The sequence below is a fragment of the Abrus precatorius genome, unplaced genomic scaffold (assembly GCF_003935025.1).
Source record: "Abrus precatorius isolate BTA unplaced genomic scaffold, Abrus_2018 Scaffold7, whole genome shotgun sequence".
NCBI classification, from domain to species: Eukaryota; Viridiplantae; Streptophyta; class Magnoliopsida; order Fabales; family Fabaceae; genus Abrus; species Abrus precatorius.
Window position 1 is genome coordinate 31,568,393 of NW_020874417.1, and position 13,485 is coordinate 31,581,877.

The following is a 13,485-nucleotide window of genomic DNA, read 5'->3' on the forward strand; positions in this document are numbered from 1 at the left end:
CTCAAAATTATAACAAAAGAAGTTGAAAAATATGCAGTAACACAATCACAAGGAAATTTTTGGGGCTCTGAATTATGATGATGGGGATTATAATTCTAAAATGATTAGTGCTGTGATTACAAGTCTGCAGTCAATATACCGAATGCTGATTTCATCATTTTTCAATTCAAAAACCCTTCTCCTAGGGTTGTGAGAAATAAAATTTGCCCTTCTCCTTTACCCCATTTATTTTGAATAAAGTTTTGCCCCTTACTTTGTACAATGCAATGTTGCTCATACTTTGATGCAAGAAGGAATAAATTTTTTAAGGTATCCTATCTTTTTTCCTGCTTGTAAGCTAATAAATGGCATTTAATAAGAATACTAACAGGGAGAAAAAAGTACACATTCATAGTAAAAGGGAACGACCTTGCTATGCATTTTTATTTTACATAAATTAGGCCATTTTTGGGTTACACATGCATGCATCCTTTGTATTTCATTAAGCTGTCAACTACGGATATGATTTATGGTCAGTCCATATAATTCTTCTCGTTTTTTTTCTCATTTCCATAATACTTTTTGTCCATATGTGATATCATTTCAATTAAATAACTAATGGCCAAAGAAAAACCTTGCATGCCACATCCAGAGAAAGAAATGTCATTATCAATAATAACAAATCTATGCAAAATGTATAGGTCTCGCTAAGTAATATGCTCTTTATTTTAACTTCATTCAGTCTTACTCTAAACACTTTATGATTGTCATTATTTTACTTTCTTTCTGGGTGAGAAGACATAAAATATGACTCTACTTTTTTTTTTTTGTCAGCATATGGTTCATGATTTGAATTTCTTCTTCATTTGACAAGCGATCTTCAACCCATGAGATTTAAATCATTCATAGAGTTAAAACACTACTTAAGCTGCGAGTAATAACGTAGTTGGCAAGAAATGGCAAATTAGATAATACCTACGCATTTCCCTGTTTCAATATCTTGAAAATCATAAGATAATAACTTTTCTGTAATTACAAATATAGCGTGACATGATTTTACCTGAAATTTAGTCACACCTGTAGTATTTTTCTTTTTATGGTCAAGAATCACACCTTTAGTTTGAATAATAAAATTCAGCCATATAATTCGTTGTCGTTTAACTGATAGGTGTCCCCCAGTTAACAGGGTATCTTAACTCTTTCATCGTTATAGCTCTGGACTCCGGGGTCCTAGTAACATAACATCAATCTTTAACCTTCTTGATGGTGAATACTGTTATTGCTTTAGAATGGTACAATCCTACGGAAGGGGTCAGTCAAATATAGTGCACGATGTCTATCCCTAAGGTAGCAGCTTTACTCTCATAAGTTAATCTCAACATGTGGTCCAACACTCCAACTTACAGATAACGAAACCACAAGGATAAAAACGACAAAGAGGAAGCATCATGTTTCTTGTCTTTTGTTTATTTATATTTTCTCCTCATTCCCCTCTCACTTATCCAGAACACCCTCAATTAATATAAACATCATTAATTTTCGGGTTTCTAGTTGGCATGTGGGTAATGAAAAAAGACCAAAAAATCAATAAATTATCCGCAACAAGAACAGAGCTAGCTGGTATTTTTTCAACAAGGAGGTTGTCTTATAGAAAAGGACTGTAAGACTAAAATACCAACGGAACTGCACACATCACTGATTATATTTCACATGCACTGAAGTTTCAAGACTAAAACGCACTGACAGATGCATAAACAATTTCTATATTCTTTTTTCTCCAAATAAGTATCTGTCTAAGCCATGACTACATTATATACTCGTCTACATATCCCCTCAGCGCTCTACTATTACACATTGGCATTCTACACAGGGGTTGACACCAGGATGTCTATTTCGTATCTAAACTACATGGACCAACTCCATACTTCTGCTTTGATCTCCTATTAAATGGCAAATGTTGTTTCCTACGCAATAAGGAATTTTCCTTCACGGCTCAGGTTCCAATTCCTTCTATCTCTATATATCATTAACCATGATTGCCCTTGAGATTAACCGTTAGACTGAGAACTTCGATTTAAGAAATGATGATTAATTTCCTCATGTTATTATTTTCCCAACACGGATGTGATGGATCTTCGGTTCCCACTCTGCACCACTAGCAAATTTGATCTACCATTGACAGGAGCGAACTCTACGGAGTAATCGTGGTGGCCTTCGCTTCTCACCAATAGGAATCACTTTTTCCATTAGCTGCACAAAAAACACCCAGATCAGTTGTAATCTGATTATTTTTCGATAGCTCTGCATTTTTCAGTGATAGGCTGGTAGCTAAAAATCCAATGCTAATAACAAGCTTCATGAAACAAAACACCTAGCTTGAATACGACACTTGGCAAACTAATTTTTTTCCCTCTCTCTCAAATCACTTCAGTAGGAGCACTGGGTTAACTTGCTTATCTCTTGTTATCGCATATCATATACAAGCAACCTTAAGAATCAAAAGAAACATACATCCGTTCATGATTAATTACCAGTCAGGTTGTTATAGCAAAAACTCTAAAAGAAATATTACTAATAACATTTTGTCAGTAGCAACTAGCAAGTAACCTGTAACCTTTGGCTAGAATATCAACTGACAAAGAATTTCTTCAAAGCAATGTGCAAATTTTTCGTCATAAATATTTTTACCAAGGTGCAACACAAAACTAACTTCAGAGCAAATCAGTACCTGTTTGTACCTCTCCTTTTTTCTCTCAGCCTGCACAAGAATATGTTTGGTAAGAGATAAGGGAGCAAAAGATAATAATAAACTCTAAAGCTGGAGAGGCAAAAGGCCAACAAGAAATGAGACAGACAAAAGTTGAACCTGTATTAAATGCTACATACAAGCACCCTAACATTCCCTGTTTGGGAACAACCATTCCAAAACGTGAGTTTTTTGCAACCCAAAAGCTTGAAGCAACATTGCAAATTAAAACATGCTAGCAATGAAAACAAGCACAGTAGCATGCGTTGAGAGAAAAGAAATAGGAAGTCCATGCCTCAGATATAATAAAATGACGGATTTAGCAGCTGAATTCTTTGAGGCAGAAAAAGACATTTTCCCATTCCAACAAAGGAAATCTTGCTTGGTAGAGTGCAAATTCAACACCGTATCTTGAAGTGTTTATACACAGACCCAATTCTCACAAATAGTCCAATGGTTGGTTACCACTCTTCCTCTCCCCACCCTCGTGTGCGTAACTTGAAAAGTCCTGGGCCACTACCCACTTAACACTATTTGAACAATCAATGAACGAACATTGACATTTCCCAAAAAAAGAATTATAAGCATTCTCAATAATAGGCAATGGTCATCATTTCTGCTTATGAACACCAGTGAAGTTAGCACACTAATTACAATTATCAGTATGCAAAATAATATGCGCATCTCAGTAAACTGTCAAGGGTTAAAAGCATTGTCAAAAACTGTGAAGGAAAAGTCCTGTGCCACTAACAACTGAATTTCGTTTTTATTATTATCAAAATGTAAATGAGAGAAAAAAAAAAGGGATTAGAATTGGATGCACGATTGAAAAAGCATTCAAGAAATTACGAGTACAACCGCACAGATATTTTGCTTAAAATCTCAATGATCAGGCATACCCTGACCAGACATAACCATGATTCCAGAAACCATTACAACTACCGGATGCCCAGAATGAAGATATGTTGCAATTGAGCAAGGATGGACATGATTGAATGGGAACGATAAACCCATTTATGATGAAAGCATGGCAAAGAGGACTTGCAAACTAGTTAACAAGTATATTAATGGATTTCAAGGAACAAGATCAGGCCAAAAAAACTAATCAATGATCAGCGAAATGGCACAAGAGAAGTACAAACTTTGTATCTCCACGTTACCAGGGTACAACACAGCACTTGAAAAATGGAAAAAAAAAATAAAAATGAGCGAAGCAACGGTTTCAACTTCAACACAAAGCAACACTTAATTGTCATCTGTGATGATTACAAAAAACAACGGGCGAAATTCCAAGCAACACGAGTTATATGAAATAATGAGAGGAACAAAAATTTAAAAACACGTCAATCACCTTTTCCTTCAATAGTTTGTCATTTTCTTCCTCTAGTTTCACCGCCAAGGACTCCAATTCTACTTGATAAGCCTGAAATTCACCACCAACACACAAAAAAAGTCAAACAGAATTAAAAAAACAAAAACATTTATGGAATTTCAACGTCATATTCACATTAAATTAATACAAGTACCTGCTTGCGTTCCCTAGACCTAGCTGCAGATTCTCTGTTCTTGATCATTCTCCTCTGTCTCTGTTGCGCAGCCTTATCCAACTGTTCCAAAACGGGACGACCCCTCTTCCCCCTTCCCCCTTCCACCACCTCCACGCCATTCCCAAACCCTATCACCGACCCTTCCACGCTCTCTAATCCCTGAAACGGCGTCGTCGGAATAGGGTCGAACGCGAAGACCCCGCCGCCGCCGCTCAGCCTCTCGGTGAGTGGCATTGGCATCTTGACCTCGTCCTCGTCCTCGTCGTCGACGGCGCGGGCCTTGACGAGGAAGTCCTCCAGTGTCATCATCTCGTCTGGAGCCTCCTCCTTGCACTCGCGGCGCTCGCCGGCGACGATCTCCCGCCACACTTCGTCGACTGTTTTGGGAGTGGCGGTGGCGTCGGGCATGGGCATGAAGTTGGTGGTGGTGAATTGGGGGTTTGGAGGAGGAGAAGAGGGTGTCTCCGATTTTCTTGAGTTCGAAGAAGCCATCAGCTTCGACGACGCCATGGATCAGTCAATCTCTCTCCGTGCCTCTCTCTCTCTCTCTCTCTCTCTCTCTCTCTCTCTCTCTCTCTCTCTGTGCCTTTCTCTCTCCTAGGGTTTTGGGAATTGGGATTTGGGAGTGAGGTTGATAGAGAGTGGAAGCTGCAGAGTGGAACCGCCCAATGCCTTCTTGCCGCTTGTTTTTTTCTTCCTTCCCATAACCCAATGTTAGTTATTTTCTTGAAAACATTTTTTAATGCAATAATGCTTGACCAATGTAATAAATTGGTAAAAAAATTAACAAAAATTATTAAAAAATAAAATTATTTAATATTTAAAATTTAAAAAAATTGAAAGTACTTGATTGATACAATCAATTCAAATGAACGGATGACACATTATTTACTATATTATTTTTAATATTACATTAAAGAGTAATGTGATATATCTTGTTTTTTTGGTAGCCTTGGAACTAATTTTATTTAATAATTATTATTATTACGTTAAAAAACATGTTGCTGATAATTTATCTCGATACTCTTATGTATGTTAATTGTTAGTAAGACGTGTGTACTCGCCTAAAAATATTAATATATTTTTAATAGTTTATATCACTAGATTTTTTTTAAGACAGTTCTTAAAAGTGATCAATGTAAGATAATTGAGTTGGATTTATTTTTTTAAATAAGCTAATGAAAAAAAAATTATTATAGGAGTGTATTGAAAAAATGCATTAGTTTTTATTTACACAATAATTTAATTTATTTTTATTGTTTTATTAAAGTACCAAATTAATGATATTTTATAATTAAATAAAGAAATAAAATAACTTTGCATATATAAGGATTCACTTATTTTTAATTGGTGTTAGTCGTGATATAAGAAAGTCAAAGTGGTATTGAGTTTGATTTGTGTTTGGGGTCTTGTTAGGGCATTTATAAATATCATTACAAACTTTTATTATGAGACTTATTTTAAAAAAAGTGAGTCAACAAGAGTATACTTATCTTATATTTAAATTAAAAAAATTTATAGACTTACAATGTATTTCAAAAGATGAATATATATTTTTTTTGTACTTTTTATTTTCTTGTTATCTTAGAAGTGAAACAATTTCTTTAAAAACAATAATCATATTTTGATTCTTAATTTTGTGCAAAAATATTAAAAGAATTGTCTCCACTTTAATAATTTTATTTTTCAAAAGAGATTAAATTATAGATTACATTTTCAATAATAATAATAATAATTAGTTAAATCCTCTCAGTCTTAACTTTAAAATGAGTGCTACCTTATAAATAAGTTCAGATTATCATTTACATTTTTCTTTTACTTATTTTTTATTGTTATTTATTAGTTGATATTTTTTCATTTTTTTTAAAACGATTTTGTCTATCCTATCACTGGGTGGTTAAGGATTAAAAAAATAAAAAGTTTTTAAGTAATAAATATTTTTTTTCTACAATTGATATAATAAATTTTAACAAAAGCTTATAAGTTTTAGTCTCGTAATTATGCATCTAATACATAGAATAAAAAAATGATTTTTAAAAAACAATTCTCTTGGACTATTATGTAAGTTAAATTCAATAAATTGTGCAAGTCAACTAGAACATGTATAAATGATTGACATAATAAGTAAATTTATTTAGGTCAATTCACACAAAACCTTGTTCATGTGCGCTTCAAGTTCGCTTGCAACTATGCGTATATATATTATACATGTTAGGTCTTTTTAGACAACAGTAGATTGAGTATGCTCATGTGATTATAATAATGAAGGTTTAATTTAAAGTGATTCCTATTGTGTTTATGAACTTAAAAACATTTTATTGAAGATTTATATATTTTTAAAGATTATTAACTCTCACCGTCTATTATATATAATTATTTCATATAAAACATATAATATTATCTTAATATTCAATTCACTATAATAATTAATTTAATTTAATTTTCAGCTAATAATTCTCCACTTCAATTCCTAGGACACACATGGGATTGTAATAGTTATTACATTCTCATCCCAATCGACCAAAAAATAAATAAAAGTGAGATATACATATATACAACATTTGGTACGAAATGAATATTCCAAGTGCTCTAAATCAGATATACATAAAACCCCCTCATCGCAATTTGAACTTTGCACGCATATGCTTTTTTCTTAAGGACTTTAAATAAGACTCCCCACCACCCAAAAGCCAAAAGGTTGCTTCTAATTCTATGCATCACTCACTCACTCTCATGTCGTTTAGTGATTGTAAGTTATCTCTTTCTACATACATTTTCCTCTTGTCTATTTCTTTCCTTCTCCTTTTATCCTTATGTCGAAGAAGTTTGACACCAAAACAGAAATAAAAGAGAATATTGTACCATAGTTTATTTTGATATATACTTTGACTTCCTCTATAATTTTGATCCATTTAAACTCAACAACATAGACACTATTTAAGAAATTTAATTTTTTTATTAAAAATTATTAGTATACTTTTATTATTATTTGTATGTAATTTTTAATAATTTTTTTTTTTATTTCTTAGTTAGGAAACTGCTTAGTTTCATGTAATCGATCGACCCTAATAGTTAACCGATCAAAAGGGAAAAAAAAACGATTTCCCATTTTTCAAGGTTCTTAAAAGAAGATAATAATAGAAGGAGGATAAAATCTCAAGAGTCAAGCACAGACGTTTAAAAAGTTCCCCATTCAAGGGAAAAAGCTAGAAGCGTAGAGAAAATATTTGGCAATGCTAGCGTATAATATATTTCATAATGACGAGTATTTACGTGACAATGTTACATTTTATCTGTTTCTTCTCTACTTTGAGAATGTTCATAATTGATACCTACTCGGGCACGTAGATTAGACTTGTTGGTTTCTCAAAACTAGATAGGTTTATGCTTATTGCTTACACATCGTGACTCATTCTATGTGTACGCATGCATGGCTGTTTCAATTGGGTGAAGGCGTAACAACAGAACATGATTAGGGGTCCATGCCCACAAATAACGACAACATGGATGAGATGATCAATTAATCAAGACAAAGGGATATTCAAACTCGAAAGGAATAAACCAATGATTGAAGATGATATGTGTTTAACATAGAATGACAAATGTTGACGATGACGCGCTAGCTACTGAACTATATTTATTAAAAGGGTTCTTGAAGCTAATATATTCGCATGCATAATAATAGACAATAAACAGGTTGATTGTAAAGTTTGGAAAACTAGTGTTCAGTGCTTAAGTATGAGGCAGAGATTCGCCGATAGCTGGAGATGGGCCATGCATCAATCAAGAGGTATATCCTATTGCTTTATATATATATATATATATATATATATATATATATATATATATATAATTTAAGAGTTTTGCTAAGACATTTTAAGAAATTAGTATTTTTTTTTTGGAAAAAATATGATAAAAGTGAATAAATAATATTTGTAATCAAAGCAAGAAGATATAACGTCCACTGCATATTGATTCACATAAAAGGGGCTGGCAAGGGTATAATTGTTATTTAATCCACATTTTTTAGGAAGAAATATCGCAGCCTGTATGATACATTTGTAGGATAGAATGGTGCAAGCACGCAGAATGAAGCAATTATAATTGGGCAAAACTACATAAAATGGTGTAAGCTTGCAAGTCCAATCTACCTGATTGAATAAAGTTCTCGGGAGAAAAGCAATCTCCAGCAATTTCAGCCTTGAAGTTTGCAAAAACTTGGCAAGTATTTATTTTCTGTCTCTTAGGATGAGTTTAGAGGAAGATAAAGCTTAAATTTGAATCCTTGAAATTAACTAGTACGAGGGGGTTTATAAGCAAACATATAGGAATTTTCAATAGACCACCTAGCTGAGAGGAAGTTGATCACTAGCACTACATGGATAACCAATCTTTGTTATTTAAGATTACAAATAATAAGGATAATGAAATGGTATGATAGCTAGGCTTTTCTCCTTCTAATTTAGTGATTGAGAGCCAAGTTTGTTCGTATAATATCAGTTTCCCTTCTTAGCTTTTGCAGCGTCGAATTTGTTCATAGGATAAACCAAGATGTTGGCAAAATTAAGAGCTGGGAAAACCAGCCAAGGTATGTTCTTATGACTTCAGCCCTTTTCATTTGCGCTTTCCAATTCCCTGGCTACTTCTTTCAAATTCAAGAAAATCTAAAGCAATGTTATTAGTCTAATGTAGCGTGGCTTATTTTGTCATAACTCTGAAGAAAATCAACGAAGTTTGAAAAGATTAACCATCTTGTACATCTGGTTTATGTAAGAGATAATGGGTCCTAATTAATTGTTTATGACTAACATAAAATTTCCAAGCACGAAATGGAAATAGAAAGCATTTGCTAGACCAAAATATTTCTATTTTGTAATCAATACCCCTTTTAATTACAAGCAAATGATGAAAGAGTTTTCAAAATTACATTAATCAGGTACATCTGCATGAAATGTTACATGGAAAAAGCTTGGTATTTGTTGTTTCTCAAAATTTCCCTTTTCTTCACGCAATCATAAATTCATGAATGTAAACTTAACTCAGCCATTTGTTTATCAAGCTTCAAGTTTCTTTCTGCCTACCACTCCTCATCAGCTTTCGGGTTCTTACATTAATTTTTCCAAGTCTAAACCACGTGTAAGCTGATCGAGTTAATTTCCTAAACTTGTCATCTTTGTATATAGCATCATAAAGGTTTTGCCAAGTCTTCTATTTAGTTTCTTAATGCATTTATGATGAAATTTGACTGGCATATTTTATTTTCTTTTCAGATGTAAAGGAACATCGAGATTCACCAAAAAGCATCAACTTCCATGAGGAGTACCACAGGGCATTAAGGACAAAATCCTATGTTGATTTCTTCAATAAAGTTCAATTACTTGCAAACCAGCCTTCCATTAATTACAATCACAACAAATTATCAAAAACCCTCCTTGAACCTTGCCAAGAAACTATACCTTTCATTGTTGACTCAACAACCCTTTCAAAGACACCAGAACTCAAAAACCTTATGCTCAGTTACTTTGACATTAGTGCTGAGGCCTCACAGATTTGCAGCCAACTTCTCAAAAGCATCAACCAAGTCCACTCTAATTATCAGTTCATTCAAGGAGCACTAAACATTAAGGATGGTGACTCTTTGGAAAATTTTGAACTAATCATCTTTGAGCTAAACTCATTCATCCACAGAAATAACCCATTTTTAAACCTTCAAAACCATGACTTCAAACTCGTCAATGATAAGCACTCATCATTATTGCACCATCTAAAGTCAACGAGAAAAAAGGTGGGAAGGAAAATTCAGCTGATTAAGTATTTGAAGAAGGCGTCTAAGATTTGTGTCACAGCAGCTTGTGGCATAATACCAATCATATCCATGATTATAGCAACACACACACTGACAGCACTAATCATGGGGCCAGCAATTCTCACTATCCCATTTAAGCATCTTAAGAGGAAGCTTCAAAGCTATAATTTTCCAGGAAGTGGGTCTCTTAGTAAAGTTTATGATCAAGTTGACATAGCAGCCAAGGGAACTTATATATTAAATAGAGACTTTGACACAATAAGTAGACTTGTAGCTCGGCTTCATGATGAAATTGAACATGACAGGGCAATGGTGCAATTCTGTTTGGACAGGAAAGAAGAGAGATTCTCTTTGCAGATTGTGAAGGAGCTCAAGAAAGTGATGTTGGGTTCAGGACACAAGTGGAAGAACTTGAAGAACGTGTGTACTTGTGCCTTGTTACAATAAACCAGGCAAGGGCTTTGGTCATTAAGGAAATGAAAAGATCCATATAATGTCATGTAGATGATTGAGATAGGAATGTATTTGTACATGTACATGTACATACGAATCTTGTACAGATTAAGATTGATTTTGTATATATGATTGTGTATTAGTAATTTTGATTTGGGGTAGTTTTTATTTTTTTCTCGTTAATTTCAGTAAGGTGCCAATTTTTTAGCAATTTTTGTTTGTGCACTGAATGCATTCTTCAGCAAATATTTACTTGAATTCATTTTAGCCGCAGATTGAAGAATTGACTTACGGGTATTTTTAAAAAAAATTATTGTTTATTATGTTTTTAATTTACTTTTTTTTTATATGTACATATTGAAACATGTTTAAATTTTTTTATTGTTTTAATATATTTAATTTATTAAACAAGTCAACCTATTAACATGTGAGCTAGGCATAATAAGCTGTTCATTTTATAGGTCTATTTGTTTTACAGGTCAACTCGCGTACCAAATTTATAATGATTAGATTAAGCCATTTACGTAGTTTTAATTAAATAGGTGTTGGTAATGTTTAAATATTTATAAATGGAGTTAAAAAAAAAGGCATGATAATTAAGCTTTTAAAAAAATATACTAACGAACATTATTTTTGTGTTTTTATTCGCCATAAGCTATGATAGCTTCAGGTGCAACTTTCAGAGTTACACATGAATCTCGACATGCAGCATGAGACATAATCATAGTTTTGTTTCATTTCCCCTAATAAAAATTCATGGGCAGTATTACTCTGTCGGATTTTCTCATACGTTTACATATTAAACAAATAATATTTGTTATTATAATTAATATATTAAATTTTGTGATATTTTACTATATATATATATATATATATATATATATATATATTATAACACAAAGGTTAAAAAGGCTCTTAGTGTATTTCCTTTGACTGCCATAGACGTTGCAATTTGCGAAAAAAGCTGTTTCTCCTGCACATGCTTTCATTGTTAAAATTTAGAAAAAGAAAAATAATGATTAGCCTTAGAAAAGCTGCTTCCTTTTCTATCTGTTTCTGGGCTCCTAGCCCATAATAATAATAAAAAAATAATAATTTATGTATATTTAGATATTTTTGTATGAAGAAAAAAATTATGTGAGATTTATTATTTTATTTTATTTACATAAAATGGTTAGAATTTTGAATAGAAAGATGTGGAATTTTTTTTTATGTTTTATTAAAAATAATTTGTAAAAAGATATAAAAATAATTAAACATTACATTATTAATAATAATTTATACTAAATTTTTAAAATTATTATTTTTAAATAAAAATTTATTATTATTTTAATTTTTTTCATAAAACTATATTTTTTATTCTCTCTTTATTTAATCTAAATAAGTAAAATAAATTCTTTTTTTATCTATTTTAATAACACATATTTTTATTGTAACGCCTTATTTTTTCTTTTCTCAAATATAAGATATTTTCATAAAAGAATAAAAAAAATAAAACAAATTCCTCTGAATATTATTAAAGTGAGAAAGAAATATGAAAATAATACAAACCATAATGTAAAATTTTTATTAATTCATAAGTACTTTAGAGAATAAAAATTCTAAAATTTCATCTACAATAAAGAAAATAGTAATTTTACAACTGTTTTAAAAAAATGCTATAGAACTAAAAATATTTATTACATAACTCCAAATAACTAAGTCTTATAACAGTTCTATGCACTGTGAGCTTAGTACTACTCGTCTTAGTTTCTTGAAAATGTTGTGTGAGGGTGAGTCTTTACCCTACCACTTATACATAATACATATTTATTATAACATACATCTTATTATAATTAAAGAAAATATCGTGATATTCCATAAATTCACAACTTCTTTTCATTATCCGCGCTTACCGCGCCTTGTGGCCACAGTTATCTGATGTCTTTATCTCGAGGTCTTACACATCTATGTAAATAGTCGCCGAATGACCCAATGCAATATAGATACAACGCATGCAATAGACAGCTTCTTAACAAAGGTAATGGTCAAGAGTCAAGTCAATAAATGAGTGTGCGGCCATGTGGTGCATTCGTACACAATATTCCGTGAACAATGCCAAATATCACTCACCATCCTATATTTCTCCAAGATATCCCATATTGTCTCCATCTTCCACCACTAGTGTATCTCTGTAATTATTTATATCATGCTTATTTTCATCTCATACTCTTTTTGAGTATATTCACATGTTCAAATGTCATTTCTCATGTTCACACATATTTTTCATTATATTTTTACGTACCATTCATTATATACATCAAATCATGACATATTCACAATACACATCATTTTTTACATGAACATAATATATTCAAACATAAAGCATCTATCTCTTTGTATATTTCATATCATAAAATCACAAAATCATATCAAAATCCTCAATATACCTTGTCATGCACTATTTGAACATAATAACACATTTTCACCATATATTCATCATAAAATCGTATAAACAATCAATTATTTTCACTTTTCACTGGTTATTTTTTCACAAAACAAAGATTATTTCACATATAATCACATATATGACAAGATTTATGAGAATACAAGAAATAAACATAATAAAATGATAAAGTAAAGCCTCTTTACCTTAATATAAGGATTTCTCAAAGACTTAACCGAAAATTTTACTCTAAAATCAAAGTTTATCTTAAAAATTATAAGATACCTATAAGAAATTTGAGATGAAAAGAAATGAAAGATAAATCTAAATTCAAACTTAAAGAAATTTACTTTGAATCGCTTAGAATGAACATACAATCTCAAATATGAAGAAAAATCCAAGTTTAAAAGATTTAGGATGAAAGAAAGTGGTAGTATATAGTTTTGGATTTCTCTAGAACCTTTGAAAAGTGTGAAGAATAAAGATTTCATGCAAAATCCTCTATTTATATGCAAAATCCAAAAAAAAA

General features: G+C 31.7%; 2 protein-coding genes across 3 annotated transcripts; one reads left to right on the top strand and one right to left on the bottom strand.

The window, feature by feature from the left end:
* Positions 1 to 966: 966 nt before the first annotated feature.
* LOC113872712 (G-box-binding factor 4-like) lies at positions 967 to 4,982 on the bottom strand. 2 transcript variants are annotated; one of them, XM_027510472.1, is made up of 5 exons: positions 4,836 to 4,959; positions 4,252 to 4,796; positions 4,077 to 4,148; positions 2,708 to 2,737; positions 1,672 to 2,229 (listed from the first exon to the last, which is right to left on the bottom strand). In XM_027510472.1, exons 2-5 carry the CDS (start codon positions 4,780 to 4,782, stop codon positions 2,149 to 2,151), a joined length of 714 nt encoding a protein of 237 aa, XP_027366273.1. In that variant the 5' UTR covers positions 4,783 to 4,796; positions 4,836 to 4,959; the 3' UTR covers positions 1,672 to 2,148. The 2 variants fall into 2 exon arrangements, with proteins under 2 accessions (XP_027366272.1, XP_027366273.1); XM_027510471.1 differs by having other exon boundaries at positions 967 to 2,229; positions 4,252 to 4,982.
* A 3,841-nt stretch (positions 4,983 to 8,823) lies between these two features.
* LOC113871790 (UPF0496 protein At1g20180-like) lies at positions 8,824 to 10,525 on the top strand. Its single transcript, XM_027508897.1, has 2 exons — positions 8,824 to 8,860; positions 9,543 to 10,525. Exons 1-2 carry the CDS (start codon positions 8,824 to 8,826, stop codon positions 10,523 to 10,525), a joined length of 1,020 nt encoding a protein of 339 aa, XP_027364698.1.
* Positions 10,526 to 13,485: the final 2,960 nt, after the last annotated feature.